This window comes from Meleagris gallopavo, chromosome 6 (genome assembly GCF_000146605.3).
Source record: "Meleagris gallopavo isolate NT-WF06-2002-E0010 breed Aviagen turkey brand Nicholas breeding stock chromosome 6, Turkey_5.1, whole genome shotgun sequence".
NCBI classification, from domain to species: Eukaryota; Metazoa; Chordata; class Aves; order Galliformes; family Phasianidae; genus Meleagris; species Meleagris gallopavo.
Genome location: NC_015016.2, coordinates 38,569,586 through 38,585,783, shown reverse-complemented (window position 1 = coordinate 38,585,783; position 16,198 = coordinate 38,569,586). Strand labels below are relative to the sequence as shown.

General features: G+C 40.7%; 1 protein-coding gene across 6 annotated transcripts in view; it reads right to left on the bottom strand.

The window, feature by feature from the left end:
- Positions 1–16,198, bottom strand: part of TGFBR2 (transforming growth factor beta receptor 2) — a 72,600-nt gene that overhangs the window by 35,350 nt on the left and 21,052 nt on the right. For all 6 annotated transcript variants that reach the window (XR_002116150.2, XR_004160153.1, XR_004160154.1 and 3 more), the window contains exons 2-3: positions 7,740–7,890; positions 6,054–6,244 (exon numbers count right to left, since the gene is read on the bottom strand). Coding sequence is in view for 2 of the 6 variants with exons in the window: in XM_010712891.3 (XP_010711193.1) it covers positions 6,054–6,244; positions 7,740–7,890 (342 nt within the window). In the remaining 4 variants the exon portion in view is untranslated. The remainder of the gene's footprint in view (positions 1–6,053; positions 6,245–7,739; positions 7,891–16,198) is intronic.

Below are 16,198 nucleotides of genomic sequence, written 5' to 3'. Positions count from 1 at the left end.
TTTTTAATAGATAATTCAAACCTGTAAAGGCCAGTAGATTGCATTTGAGATGTCTGTTTTCATATTTAGTTTAAAAAAGATATTTAAAGATGTCAGGGCATCTGTATGCCCAGTGTCAGGATCTGCTGAAGCAGCCTTGTGGAGAAGTATGAGCACTGGTAGTTGGCAGGCATATTTGTCCTTCTGCACAGGCTCAGCAAGAGTGGAAGCAACAAGGTACAGCCATCTCTAGAGTTTGCTTCTACAGCTAAGCTTCTAAAGCACTGGCATCATCATAGTTCAAAATCTAGGGGCTGAGGATGTTTGCTCAAAGGTGTGGGAACTCATTCCCTTTACCCTTGCCAGTCTGAATGTCAATGCAGCAGTCAACATCTGGCTGGTGAACAGGGCCCAGCCCTCAGAGCACATTATAGAATCACAGAATTATTAAAATTGGAAAAGACTCTAGGATCATATTAGTAGCCCAACCACCAACTCACCTTCAGCATGCCCACTGACCACATCCCTCAGGGCCACATCCACGGTGGGATGGTGGGTATGGTGAATCCACTACCTCTCTTGGCAGCCTTTTCCAAACATCTCACCACTCTTTCTGAAAAGAATTTTTTCTTAATATCCAACCTGAACCTCCCCAGCACAGCTTGAGGCCATTACCCAGTGCCACCACATCATCTTCTGAGAGGTCAGTATGGCAATGGTATGAACAATTTGGAAGAGCTGTGTGACAGGCAGTACTGCTCTCCTCTGGGGACCAGAAGCTTTGCCCTCAGCACTGACAACCCACGATCAGGACTCAGACCTCTCTGTTATGGCCAAGGAATACATCCAGTTAGATGACCTACTTATATGCTGGAAGAGTCATGCACATGCATCTAACAGCTGCATCTTAATTACATCACAGGGGTGGGAGGCAGGCAGCTTAGGTTACTTCTGGATGGCCAGATTGAGTGCAAAGGTTGGGCGGTGGTGATGAAATGGATATTTCAGCTATCGTAAGGAGAACTTAATTTTTCAACTGACTACGAAGTATACTATTCAGCACTCAGGAAAGTTTGAGAAACTTTTAAGTTCTAACACAGAACAAATAGTTTGCTGCTGCTTAATTCTCTCAATGCTGTCTAAAAAAAAAAAGTATAATTCCTTGGTTTGCTGACACAGCACCCACTCCTGGATGCATTCTCTTATCTCTCCTGTTCTAACAGGTCACTTGACTGTGCATACATGACATCTGTCATGCAGTTTGACTTCTGTAGCTAAGTTTTCCTACTTAGGAATATGAAAAGTGACATGTTCTAGCTTTACAGAATGTGACCATGTTTCTGAGATACATGCCACAGTTACACAATGTCGTGTCTGCCCCTGTTTGCTGGTGGTTTTCTGGAACAAATCAATCTCTCCAGTTTCAATATGTTCCAACAGATGCCACACATTAACCACTATTTTTATTCTCTGCCTGAGTTTCACCCCTCCAACCTTTCCCAAAATATTATGTTGCCAGTGTTAGTTACAGTTTGTTTCTGTCTGTAATTATTAAAGTCTCTTCCATGACAACCTGATAAAAGGTTGGCCACATTCCCATACTTATTAAGCTCTCAAGTGATGCAAATTGTAACAAATATTCCAACCAGGCTTGCAGTGCACTGCCTAGTTTGTTGTTATGCAAATCTGTATCTGAGCTCTCTGCATGCTTATTTTTCTAGGAAGCAAACAATATAAATAAAACAGAGCAAATCAACATTTTGGCTTCTTTTGCCTGTTTCTGTTATATTTCCTTTCTATTCCACTAAGAGAATCACACCCTCAATTATTAGACAGCCTCTCCTTTGGATGCATACAGCTGCAAGCTTTGGGTGGGACTCTGTGGCTGAATACCTAAGAGGAAACATTGAGAACAATGCCAATATACAAGCAGCGAGGGGCTCTGTGCAACATTACGTAATGCTACTGACCTCTTTTATGGGGCAGCTGGAAGACAGTTACTTCTCAACATGTTAGTTGGACAACAGAAAAACAGATTAATAAAAGCCTTTGTTAAAATCCACTTGCAAGCAGTCCAGTTGTAACCATGTCCCTTCTGTTGTTCCTTGAGCACTGGACAATTCATCACATTTATGGCCTGGTGGCTGTGCACAGGTCTTAAGTATGCTCTTAAGTCTGATATCCTTCTATGTGGTCAAGTAAAATCTAAAGCTCTGAGTCTAGTAGGGAGAGGAAAAGGAGAGAAAGAAAGGAAAAGACAGGGGCAACATGTTAGAAACAAGCAAGAGATATCAAGTAAAGGAAATTCTGAAACATCATCAATATCACCTGCAACTGAGATGTGGACAAGCACTATGCAGGCACACTTGCGATCATTCTGATAGCAGAAAACATCAGGTCTCCCAGGTAACATCCACACACAGCAAGCAACTGAAACACTTGACACACTGCTTATCTAAATGCTGTAATTTCTTCAGGCAAATGACTCAGCCACAGTTGACTATTCAAATACTTATATCTCTTATATTTTCAATTAACAACTTAGGAAAACTATGGTCAATATGAAGATTGTTATCAGCACATCTTCCCCTCCTCTGCCACATCTCTCCAGTAAGCTTCATTATTGTCATGAATTCTTGTTGACTCATCAGCCTCCTCTATCACTGAAGTTTTACTGTTTCAGTGCAACTATCTGGATAATTCAGATAATCTTCAAAACTTGTATACATCACTGCTGCTAAAAGTTTACCCCATGTTCTGACAGAGTGTAGTGAGAATGCCCAAGTAAAGATCTCCCTTAGCAGTGCCTAAGGAACTAACAGAATCTACCTGAATGTTGGCTGCAAAATGCAAGGATATCTGTACAGCACAGTGAGGATGAAAAATGATCATGGAGCAGATTAACAGAAGGAAATATTTTTAAACCAAACAGAGATGGGCTAAAGATCTGACATGCCTTTCTAAACCTCTGTATTATTGCTTGGGTTTGAGCCTGATTCCTGGGATAAAACAGCATATATAATGAAACAGTATACACAGTCCTGTGACTTAAAGGATTCATTCTTCTGCCTGCAGTCTCCAGTGCTGGGGTCACCTTTTACATGCAGATGAATGAGTCTACATGATAGAAAGATGCTACAATGCACACAAGTAGGTCACGAACTACATAGCATGCAGGCATCTCAATTCCTTGACTAAAGAGAAGACCTGGTTCTCTCTGTCCATGATGAACACAACAGTCACAAGGTTGGAAGGAGAACAGTCCTATTCCTTTGAGCAGCCTTGACTTTAGACAAATAGCTTGCGACTGCTAATTAAGAAAAACTTAAAAGAATTTGTCATGCTATCACTGGCTGGAAGATGGTATGGTGAAGGGAATGCTGAGGAGCAAAGCTGACCAAACACCAAGGGATGCCTGAAACTGTGCAAACAGCTAGAGGCAGGCCTGTGTAAGAAACCAATACAAAATTTTTGTGCAGGAGATCTGCCACAAACAACCAGTTGTCAGAGAGGAAAAATCCCTTGTAGTCTAGTCCTGTGCTCATCTTTTCCAAGACAGCATGACAAGGTCTCTGTCTTCATCCAGCCAACTTGTCAACTTCTCCCTAGCCAGCAGGAGCCTTTACTTCCCCCTTCTTTGTCTAATCTTTTCCAGCATTTTTGCTCCTTGGCTTTGCCTTCTGGTAACACTGACATTAGACATTTGAATAAATAATAATTAAAACTGACTGGCATGGAGTTTTGCTGTGAGAAATGTTTTTCCACCACAAAGGTGTAAGTTGTTTGCCAGGCACCCACAATTTTGTTTGGCAAAATAGAGGAACTAAAAAATAAACACCAGGTAGTCAGATTTGCAGTGGTACCTGTCTCCCAAACATTATATCTCTTAGAACAACAGAATATTGTTTGGATTTATTCTGCACATAATATTTTCCACCAACTGCTTGTGGCCTGAAATGCCAGGGATCAATATCAGGGCCAGAAGCCCTCTGACATAGCAGAACTACAGGCATGTTAAGGCACATGTCTGACAGTGCCTTGTTTATTTTGCAGATTGGCAGTTTAAAGAGAAGTCCATACAAGAGACAAGCATTTGATTCAGATCTAACCACTTGAAACATTTCTAAAGCCACACTTCAGTGAGTCACAATACCTCCCACTACCCAAAAGCTTTAAACGTTTGTATCTAAAAACAGAGTCAGGAGGTTTACCCTTTGCAGTCAAGACTGATAAGCCTACACTGCCATAAATCAGTTCTTCTATAAGCAATAGCAGCTCAGTGGTGAATCACTGGAATGTAGTGACTAACCTCTGGTGGAAACTAGATCTTGTTGCCTTACTAGCAATTTTCTTTCTTACCTCATGAACACCAGCAACAAAATAAATCTGGTTTGTCTTAAGTGTATATCCAAGAGAAAGAAGAGTTACAGTGCTGATCTTTTACAGGAATAGCTTGAAAGGAAAGACTGTGATTATCAGGTGAAATAGTACAATCCTTTTTTATTGTTCCATTTTCTGCTAAGAAATAAGCAGTCAATACTTAGGTCAAGTGTTTCAAGGTTTTCCTAGAATAGCTTTTGTCCACTCTTTAAAGCAATAAGATGTACAAAAACAGTACAAAAATTCTTACTCGGATGTACAAGAAATATCAAGACAAAAGAATGCAAAAACAATGTACAGAGTAGATCTGGATGACAATCATTCCAAAGGCAAAATTATTACAGACTATTATCTAGTTGTCTGGAGGAGCCACGGACCAGCTGGCTGTGATGCTCTGCTCAAAGTTAAACACAGACAGGAAACCGCATGTCTGATACTGTAAAAATCGTTTGTCTTCCTGCCATGGCTAACCAGGCAAGCAACCCAAAGGGGCTGTTTTCATTTAAAAGAAACACTAATCCACAACAATAAAAAAGGAATGACAAAGCCTCAATTCTCCCCACTCCCAAATGGAGCTAATGCTTGTGTTTGCGAATGAACTGGAAATGTTACAAACTGAAGCTTTGTACTACTGCAATTTTTATATGTAGTTATTCACTTTCTACATGAATGTGAACGTGAATGCAGGGCACAGCTTCCCTGAGTCACCACACATGACACAGTATGAAAACCTTCACTACAAAGAGTGAAAGGAATTGGGATAAAAAAGGTAAGGATTTCATTTACATTACAGAGCCTTTTAGTCTGATCTGAAAGTGCGCAAGGCAGCTTCAGAATAGATGGGAATGAAGGCAGTTGGTGCTGAATTTACAGAATGGTTCTTGTAAACACATACAAGATTCGCATTTGTCAGAGTGATTACATTCAGCTTATATGGTTCCAGGAGAAACAGTTATAGCATGAGTAATTTTTTTAACAAATTAGCCAAGATCCACAAGGGTGAGGCTAGCTTTGCATAAAAGCTCTAGACAGTTTACACAAAGTAAGGTCTTTTCAGTGTGAACACTTTCTCTTTCATACAGTCAAGGCAACCTGTTACAACTAGGTCCTGGGTCCACCAATCAATATCAATATTTGCCCCAAATCCTTCAAAGTCAACCTGAGCAACATGTGGCCAGATTGTCAGGAAACAGCAGTAAGGCTGTCCAGATTTTGGTTAAACCCGGGCAAGAGATGAGGGAGAGTTGAAAAGGTACTATCAGACATAGACAGGCCAAGTCAACATGGACAAAGACCTTTTAATGTGCTCTAGGCACATCTGGCCTAGAGTAACTGTACAGCCTTCTTAGAAGGCAAAGAAGAAGGGAGAAAAGCCACTCATGCATACATTACTTTGTGCTGCAGTAAGCATAAGGCAGCATACCACCAGTGAAGGAAACTGCACATATTCAGAGAAGTTCACAAAGGAACAACGAGCTGCTTCAAAAGGAAGATTACCTGGCAGAAAGAAATACGTCCAGAAAGCACTAAGGAAAGGCTGAGATTTTGCAGCCTCAGAAGAGGCCACAAAGTCTCCAGCCACCTGGAAGGTTTCCTCCACAAAAGGCAATTCCAAAGATCGCTGGATTTAGTGTCAGATTTAATATCTCATGCGAGGCACAGCCCAGGAATGAAGAGCAAATTATTAAACTCACCTGCAGAAAAAATAAGAACATCGTTGCACTCTTCACCTGTACAGGAGCACATGAACATCAGTCCCCCATCATCCTTCTTCTCCTTCATCACACACTGCTCTGAGCTGGAGTCATCCAACATGTGACCATACAGTCTTTTCTGGGGATCGTGGCAGATTGTTTCTAATGTCACATTTTCATCGTTCCGTCTCCTAGAAAGGAAGAGGAGAAACTGAAATCTAAAGAAGAATGTTTAAGAAAGGAAGCAGACAGGGTCATTCCTGCCCAATATTTGCCTCCTTTGAGAGCTCAGAGGGCATTTCTATAGAACATTCTGAGTTTTTCCCCTGAACGGGGAAATTTTGGTCGCGCTTGGACTACTCCATCCTGGGGCATCTGTACAACGATACTGATATTCCTGGGTCACATCACCACTAAGCTCCAAGGACTGCCTTTGGAAGTCTCACCCAAAATTACCCAAGCTAATGCTCAATGAACTGCCTGCTCTGAACTTCAGAACATACTTTTGGTTTTTGTGGTCACTGTGCAGACAGTAAAAATCTGTGGGAAATTATGATAAAAACTGAATGATTTCCTCAAAATCCGAGGAATTTCTAGTGAGGTGGGATTTTTGGTTCTGTTTTTGAGGCCTGCAATCCACGCAGCTTTGGCACTGAAGGAATTACTTACTTGCAGAATGTTGTTTGTGAAAAACAAAACAAAACTGGTGCAAACCAGAGTGACCTCACTGTCAGGGAAATATTTACAGCTGATAATCTGGCCCCAGATCCCTGCGTTTTGTCTTGGTCCGCAGGTTTTATTTCATTGACACAAGGCTTAGAGGGAAAGAGCGCTTCAAACACAGTTCTCAGCTCACGTACCTTTTGGCTAAACTGGCATGAAAAGGCCAAGTCTGTCTTCTACAGCACTACAGTCATGTTCAATGGCGGTAACAGACAACAATACGTACTCAAGGAGCCCCCGACAAATACGAAAGCATACCAGACCAATTCTGCATGTCAAGCATCTACATCCAATTATGCTCAACATCTCTGCAAGTCAACGGATGTAAGTGCTCCCTCAGTAAGCTGCTTAATCACCAAATGGCTCCAATCATACTTCTGTATCAGTAGTGATGCTGCAAATCTTCAGTTCTGTTCCACTTGTCCACTCAGGAACACATCAAGACTGTTGCAAGTTATCTTTGGATTACCATTTATGGAAGGGTAAAGACCCAGATTTTAGAAAGGAGCGTGAGTTTAGAGTCAACAACAAACATTTTCATTTTCACATGTTCAGTCTTTCTTTCGTCACTTATATAAACTGTATAAAAGCAAAAGACAGCAGACACACTGTATACACATAGGAGCATTTTTTCCAATTAAATGAATGCATTTCCACCTGCACATAAACGAGGTAGATATAATTGGTGTAAATAATCCAGTTTACTGTTAAATCGGAGGGAGCTGGAACTGAGCTGCTTCAAATAAACAAACAAGCAAACAAAATCACTAAAACATTTTATATCAGAATTCTTAACTTCAAGCAGCACTCAATATGCTCAGTGAAAATAACAGCTAGAACCGATATAGGCGAGTCTGTTGAAATAGCATAGAGATTTAGAATATCTGAGCCACTCAGAAAAGTGCTAAGTAATGACAAATCAGTTTGTGCTCTCTTTCCTACCTGTACGATGAAGTCACTTACCATACAGCCGCACAGACTTCGTTATTCTTCTCACAGATAGAAGTGATGTTGCAGTTGCTCTTGCACTGATACTGGTTTGAGCACGTCGTTGCTTTAATGTCACAGAATTTGCACAGCCTGGGCAATTGCAGTCCATTTTCCTTGCTTCTATCTACAGGTGACATATTCCCAGGGAAAGGGGAAAAAAAAAAAAAAGAGAAGGAAACTCAGTAATGGTACATTATCAGACTGTGTCAATGCTCATTATAAAGATTACGTTTCCACCAGCAGGCAAAACTCCCTCACACCTTAAATTAGAGAATCTCTAATCCTGTGCAACTACCAATTTTCTTTGTAAGAGGATAAGTGCCACACTGTCAAGAATGGGATGATCAAAGTGAATTGGAAATATCGTGTCAAAATGTCTACAGACTTCAGAGGATGCAAAGGCTTCTCCGCAATTTGCAGAATGAAGCTTAATCCAAGGCCAGTTTGTACCAAAAGAACTACTCTGCAGTCGTGCATTTGCATCACTCACAGGCAGCATACTGGCCCCTCATGTGCAATATATTGCATCACTGCCTGTTTGCCAGAGTAACTGGGGAGACCATGGTGGGAATGCACATCAGGTGAGTGTCATCATTATGACATGGATCATGATGGATTTTGCAAGATTGTCTTCACCAACCTGAGGCATTGCCCAAGTGTCATTCCTAATCTCACTGCTGTTTGCAAGGAAGAAACACAGAGCTGGAACTTGCTGTCAGTCTAAGTTAGATGGCATGTCAGATGTTATGGGTAAAACTCATGCTGGAAAAGCAGCAGGGCATCCATGCAGCTCACATGAGCTGCTGTGGGTGGGTTCCTGGGCTAACTCCAGGGGTCTTAACTGGAGCTAATATGCAACGACAGGCTCTTTTGTAGAATTGTACATGACCCAACAGCTGTTTCTACATTCAGGCATTAAAGAGATACTTGCTTACTGGTTGCAGAAGTCTTAGCACTCTCCATCTGCTTCAATGTATAAGCAGTAAAGGAGATGTTATTTATCCATGTTTCATGAATTTCAGGAAATATATTTTTAGTTCAAAATTTATTTTAAAAAGCTAGCATGAGTCTAGGGAACTGAAAATGCCAACTCAAACTGTTTTCTGAATCTAAAATGAATATGCAACTTTATCTGAAGTGGAGTACACAATTTACAACAGTTTCATTCTGACTCACTTTAATGTATTTGGACAAGTAGGCTAAATCACTTCATGTTGATCCTAAGCTTCATGTATCACAGCTCTTTTCTTAAAGCCACCTCTGTGTTACAATCATGTTTATATGCTCCCTATGGGCTAATGTTGCTTACTAACCAACATTAGGCAATCAGGGATTTGTAATGTATCCCTCTTCGCTACTAGCAGAGGAATCATTTTTTCTTTCTACAACTTCATTCTTCACTACCTTTAGAATGCTTTATTACAGAAATTAAATACACACATTTTTTTCTTGAAGGAGAAGAAGGCTTCTTGCTAACATTTCAGTGGATTTCTGAGCCATTGTGAGGGACTGGAAGGAAAGTCTTTTGTCCTCACCCAAATAATAATTCTCATCACTAGTATGTTTCGATACTGACCTCAGACTCAAATCTTACTTGTCACTGCAAGCACAGACAAATTCCCAATGATTTTAATCGCAGAATTGCATGGGTTGGAAGGGTCCTCGAGAGATCATTGAGTCCAAGCTCCCTGCTAAGGCAGGTTCCCTACAGTAGGTTGAAGTTAGGTGTTCAGACAGACCTTGAATAATTCCACAGAAAGAGACCCCACAACAACACTGGGCATCCTGTTTCAGTGCTCAGTCACCCTTACTACAATGAAGTTCTTCCACATGTTTGTACGGAAATTCTTATGTTTAAGGTTTAGGCCATTGCTCCTTGTCCTATCACTATGCTCCACTGAGAAGAGCCTGGCCTCATCCAATTGCTTCCCAACTCCTTTTAGATATTCATAAACATTAACCAGATCCCCCTCAGTCTTTTTTCCCCCAGGCTGAACAGACCCAAGTTACTCAGCCTTTCCTCATAAGGGAGATGCTCCAGGCCCTTTATCATCTTTGTGGCCCTCCACTGGATCCTTTTAGGAGATTCCTGCCTTTTTTGAACTCTGGGGAGCCCAGAACTGGACACAGTATTCCAAACATGGCCTCACCAGGGCAGAGTAGAGGGAGGCAGACCACCTCCCTCAACCTGCTGTCCATACTCTTTTTAATGTACCTGAGGATACCATTGGCCTTCTTCACCACAAGGGCACACTGCTGGCTCATAGCCAACCTGTTGCCCACCAGAACACCCAGGTTCTTTTCTGCAGAGCTCCTCTCCAGGATGTCATACTTTAGCCTGTACTGATACATGCAGTTATTCCTCCCCACGTGCAAGACTCTACACTTGCTTATATTACACCTCATCAGGTTCCTGCCTGCCCAACTCTCCAGTTTGTCTAATGTCTAATATTATATAAACTGGTATTAGAAGCTGCTACACAGAGGTGAGGGTTATGATGAGCTCAGTGGAAGCACTCATTAGGGTGGAGAATGCTGGCAGTATGTTACAGGCTGGCTGAATTTTAAGCCTGAGGTAAACATTTTCCATGATCACTTGTGTTGCAACAACTCCCAGAAGCCAGGCAAATAACAAAGCCACATTAAAGTTGGTGTGGCAGGATCTTAAAAGGTCTAGTATCTAGTGCTCAATACAATATATACTAACATCCTTCTGGTAAGCTGCTCCTTTTTCTGGGATGGCACCTCTTATTTACCAAATGTCAAAGAGAAATTAATAACTGTATTAACTTTTTTAGACTACAGTAATGATCGAAGCATTCTGAGAATGAGGGACTGTTCCTCCACTCACTCAGGGACAATCTACGTTCCTAAAGACTTGGACAAGTAATATGGATAAATATGAAGGAGATACTGTTTTTACCGATGGGCCGCAGAGATAAAGTAACCTAGCTGAGTCCACACAGGAAACCTGTGCCATGGTGCAAGGTAGCTGACAGCACAGGGGAAAGACATTTACTGCTCAAACTGCAGACTTCAGCTGCATTGACATGGCTTTCAGCTCGGAGTTTGCAAGGCTCCATATTTCACTGGACAGCTGTACTACAATGGTATCTCTGACACAGGCATGACCTACTCCTCCTTCAGTCTCCTCTAGGCTAGAGCCAAAGACTATGTGACAGAAGGTCCTCACATAAACCAGTTCAAGCATATTGTGTTTGCTGAGAAAGAGGGTCGTTTCTGTGCTGTTCCCACCCATGTCAGGTCCGCCAAGTCTCACCCACTGGAACAAACAGCTGGAAATATGCTCGGATCTCTTCCCAAGGAGAGATCTCCAAACCAGGCATCTTGATTTAAAAAATAAAAATAAAATAAACATCCACAAAGGGAGCAGCAATCCCCTGCAGTCCCAAACACTGAGTTTCTAAGTTAGAGCTGTGTAGGCTTTAATTCAATTACTAGCAAAAGACTGGGTAATCAGTCAGTTTCTTTCTAAACAGGTTACATTAATGGCAAAAGCCAATGGAGTTGTAGGACTTTCATAACTGAATGGACTTGAATTTTTTCCCCAAATATTCTTGTAATATTCTTGTTTTCACTCCGTCACCAGTTCACGGTGTTGGATAAACTGTTCAGGTACACAAACTTTCACACAAACAAATCAGATGCACTTCAGCATATGATTTGAAGAGGGATTGCAGTTTACTTCCCAAATTCTTTTCACATTGCTGTAGCAGGTGTTGGTGTACTGTACACTGCTACAACTTGGCCTTGCTCTCTCTGACAACCCATTCACTTCCAAACTAATTGGGTTAAGGACACATTTGACCATTCCCTATCAGATAATACTAGTCTGCCACTAGTCTGCTTTTAAGTCACACAAATCCAGACCTGCCTCTAATCAATGCACCTTTCCTGGAGAGTGGCAAGTTGATATGGCTCTTCCATAGATAAATTTACTCAATAATTCCCCAGTGGTCCTACAAGGAATGAGTAGCTCATGACCAGCAAAATTACTCCTCTTCTGATAGCTCACTGAATGTTAATTTGGTTGTTAATTTGAATCTTTGAAACTGCTCGATTACTCTGTCACCCACTTTACATGACAGGAACCAACTCCTCAAAACTTTCTCCTGTTCAGAAAAGTAAAATAACATTAACACTGTGGACAGAAGAAGTCTTTCATTTTTCTGTAAAACAAACAAACAAAGAACTAACAAAAAGAAAACCAACAAAAAATGTGCGGATATAATGGGAAAGTCAACAGAAAAAAAACAGATTTGCATGTCTGGAGAACAACATTCTAAAATGCCTCCTATGTGAGCTTTTTTCATCTACTCTCTAATGTTAGTTTCCTTGTTTTTACTTCTTATTTTGACTACTGCAGGAAGTCTAATTCTAGCTTTCCTTGCTTCTTTATCCACAAAGAGTGCTCAAAAAAGACAGCAGTTTCTTGGCTATGAAGATTTCAGCTGATCACCATATATCAGTCATCATGGTTAAAACGCATGGAACATGCAAGCCAACACCTGGGCTGGACATCATGGAAGATACATCAGAGCAGCATACAGAGAAAATACCAACACCATGGCTTCTGCTGGAGCCAGACTTGTGGGACAATACTTTTACTCCATAGTTCACTTTTTTTTTTGACTTCTTGGACTCTTATGAACGGTATGCCCCACCTAAAGTCTACTGAGTGTCTTGAAGTTGTTTGCTTTGCATCTCTTGTTCACCGACCTGTAAATTTCATTGACACCTCAGTCAATAGTTTACATTCCTCCTATTTTCATTGATTTTTAGAATGAGAACTCATCTGCTATGAAGTAATTCCGGCTAATAGCAGAGGTTTCATTTAAGATTTCACTCCACTACATCATGGAAATCTGCATTTACAAGAACGATGTCTTTATCAGAAAGAACAGAAGGAAACTGTCCTTAGTCCACCAAAGACTCCATGGTCTTGTGTCTCAATAGCTGAATAGCACAGTAGTAGTTCCAAAGAAAATCCAAAATGTATTAACCCTCTCGTTCAACACATAGAGACAAAGTTTTTCTAGGAACAATACCATACACATTTTTTCTGTTTTGCCTACCACTTCCAGTACATAACCTATAACCTCGACAGAACTTCAAAACAAATGGGAACACCCCCAGAATCACAAAAATAAAGTCCTGTTGCAAAACCATTCTTTGTATTCAAAAAAAAGCCTTCTAAGTATTGATGATTCAAGTGTAGAAGGGGAGAAGGTGTCAAGGAAGAAGAGTGATCTGAGCTTTGTTTTTCATGCCTGGAAACATCCTGATGATATTCTTAATTATACTGGTTCAGTGCAGTAGTATTAGGAGGAAAAGAGATCATAATAATCAATTTTAAAGATTCAAAAATCATGAGTCACAAAAATCACAGAACAAGCCAGAGAAATTACAGAAATAAAATAGGCTTCAAAGAAAAAAAACACACCCAAAAGGAAACAAACAACACAAAAAAAACAAACCTCCTGGGTTCTACTTTATTTACCACTGCTGCACTCTTAAAGTGCATTTGAGTAATGTTTGGAAACTTTGGCCACAAAGGGTTGGAAACTTACTAACTTACAAAATCAAAAGTTAAAAAAAAAACAACACAACAGTACATTCCAGGAGCCTGATCTTCAAGAAAAATATCAGCTACTGTATGACTCACAATAAAAATCACAGGATTTGGCAACACTGCAGATCATCAGGTAACTTCCATTGCAACACACAGGGGTAACCCATGAAGCAAGTATTTTCAGGTTTTCAGCGAGAGTTGACACTTTTGAGTTTAATGCCAACATTAATTTAAATGAGTATGAACTCATACAGTTCATAGAGTCTTGGATCATGTTTTGGGCTGTGATCCTTAATCTCAACTATAATCTAGGAGAGTGGGACTGCCATAGGAACAACTTTGTGACTGTTTCTATTAACAGCAATGATGATCAGTATGTTAAGACAGCTTCCTTAAAGCCAAATACGAACTATCTTTTAGATGCAACTGAAATATATCAGAGCAAAGCTGGCTCCAGAAATGTTAAGTTCACCATATTTAACTGTCCCCACGACAGGACTCCAGAAAATCATGTTTCTCTCTGCATTATCCTGTATCACATATAGTCACAAATTACTCAAGTCAGCTCAGTCTGATCCTAGCAAGTCAACTCCTTTTCTTCCTTAAGGTTCTTCACCTTTTGTTTCCTTTTGATCCTCAGTCTTCCAGCCTAGCACAACAGCTCTCTTTGATGATGTCTAAATACATGCATTTCTGCGATATATGCACTTGTTTGCAAAATGGTTGGGACTATTGTGTTGCTTTCCTGTCTGATCAAGCCTAGTCGGGCTCTGTGAAGAACAAAGACCAAAATAACATCTTTTTTGTGAATATTACTTCATGAATTAATTGGCAGAGATGCCCATCATAGCTTTTCCCTATTAGATAAAGGGTCTTGCCTGTCACATGAAAAAAAAATAAATACACGTCTTGCCAATCAAACTGTTAATGCAAGGATAGCCACGTTCATCCCACAGTCTCATGACCCATTCTATCACAAAGCAGCTACTATGGGATGGGGGAGACTATCCAGCTAGGGCCCAAAGGACTTCCAACAGTGCACATGGACTGCAGCCTCTGCTCTTCAGTTATACCTGAGAAGTCTGCTAGAAACTGTTCTGATGAGCTAGGTCTATCCAGAATAGTGTGGTCACCCCCAGTTCACCAAAGGAAGGCCAAATCAGAAGAACTGGTTCACTACAGGAAGGCCATTGGGTGGGCTGCACTTAAATGTGGAAACCACTATTTCCAACCCACAGATCCATAAGGACAAGAAGGGCATGCACAGAGGGAGAAGGCAAAAGGAAAAGGAACAGGAGTTAGAAAACTTCATTGCGCATGGCTTTTAGCAGTATGTGGAACTGGCAAAACCCTGCTTTAGGGATTGCTGCAGGCACTGACACGGAAACAGAATCATATCCAGCAGGAGTGAGGGGGTGGGACAAAACTGGAGAAAATAAGGCACAGAACAGAACATTAAACTGGAGATCTTGAGGATAAAAATCATTCTTGTATTTAATGCACTAAAATACTATTTTTATCCACTACTTCCAAAATGAGCTAACACTGGCAGTTTTAATCATGGGTTGGGCTCCTCTCACTCATACAAGGAACGGTGCCTCAAACACATCTCAGAACTGAGCTAGCTGTCTTCACTGAAATTACTCCTGACTGACATTAGTTCAGGTGCAGAAACTTTAGCTCAGCACTTACAACAAAATGTGATCATACTCTGAAAACAGGCAACAAGAATAACACTGTTGTGATGCTTTGACTAATGACCTGCAGATTTTAACTCACTGTTCTTTTTTGCATTTTCTGACCACTGTCTAGCACTCCATGGTAGCCTACAATAGGCATAACAAATGAATACTATCTTTAGGCAAAAAGGCTGAAAAAAATGACCTAAATGATGACTTCCCATAGGGCACTCAAAGGGATGTTTCATCTTCTTCTGACTTTAACCTGCAGCCTCCCTAACACAGCCAGTAAGCAGCATGAAGCACTGGAAAATGATATGTGATATAACATGAAGATCAATTTATTAAGCTATGACTACAGGGTCTAGTTTTCCTGCATAATGCATTAAGTTTGGAATTTACTGGAAGCTGTCTTTGGTGGTTAACTCCTTCTGTGACTTCAGATATCAAGGACAGCAATCCTCATCTGGTTCAGAAGACTGGGAAAAACAGCTTCCCTGCTTTGTTAAAACAAGAATGATCCATAGTTCAGAACTGACCTTTGCATAGCTAATTCTGACCTAATGCTAATTGTGCATATCCTGCAACTTCACCTCCTTTGAAACTCTGTTTGCAAAGTAAAAGCTGCCATTACTTCACTTGAAACAGTGCTGAAAAAGTATAAACACTTTGGATTCATACAAATATTTTTCCAACTTAGATGCTCTGAAAATAGACAGTAGGCATTCAAGTATTAAATGTTTTTTTTCTGTAATGCAGAAAAACAGAAAATATTTTTCATGACAGAGGAGCTTGTGGAGCAAATCCCGCAACATTTACACATACACAATTAAGAATACTTCTGGTTCAGAAAAACACAAATATGCCTCCACGCCCAACTGCAGATCCTCACCACAACAAAAACATGCTACAGAACCTTCTAACTAGTTTGAATGGAGTTTCTGAACCTACCCTACCTCTCTCTCCAACTAGTTAATTAGTCTGTTTACAGAACATGCTTCTCTGCACTTCTGCCCCTTCAACAGTCACACTGCCACCAATAAGCTACTTGAAAATACGACGGAGATTTTCATTCTTCATAATGGCTTTGGGGTAGGTGAATCATTTCTCTTGAAAAAAAGCACACATTCCTTCCAAAAGCTTAGTTTCTGATCTTTTTT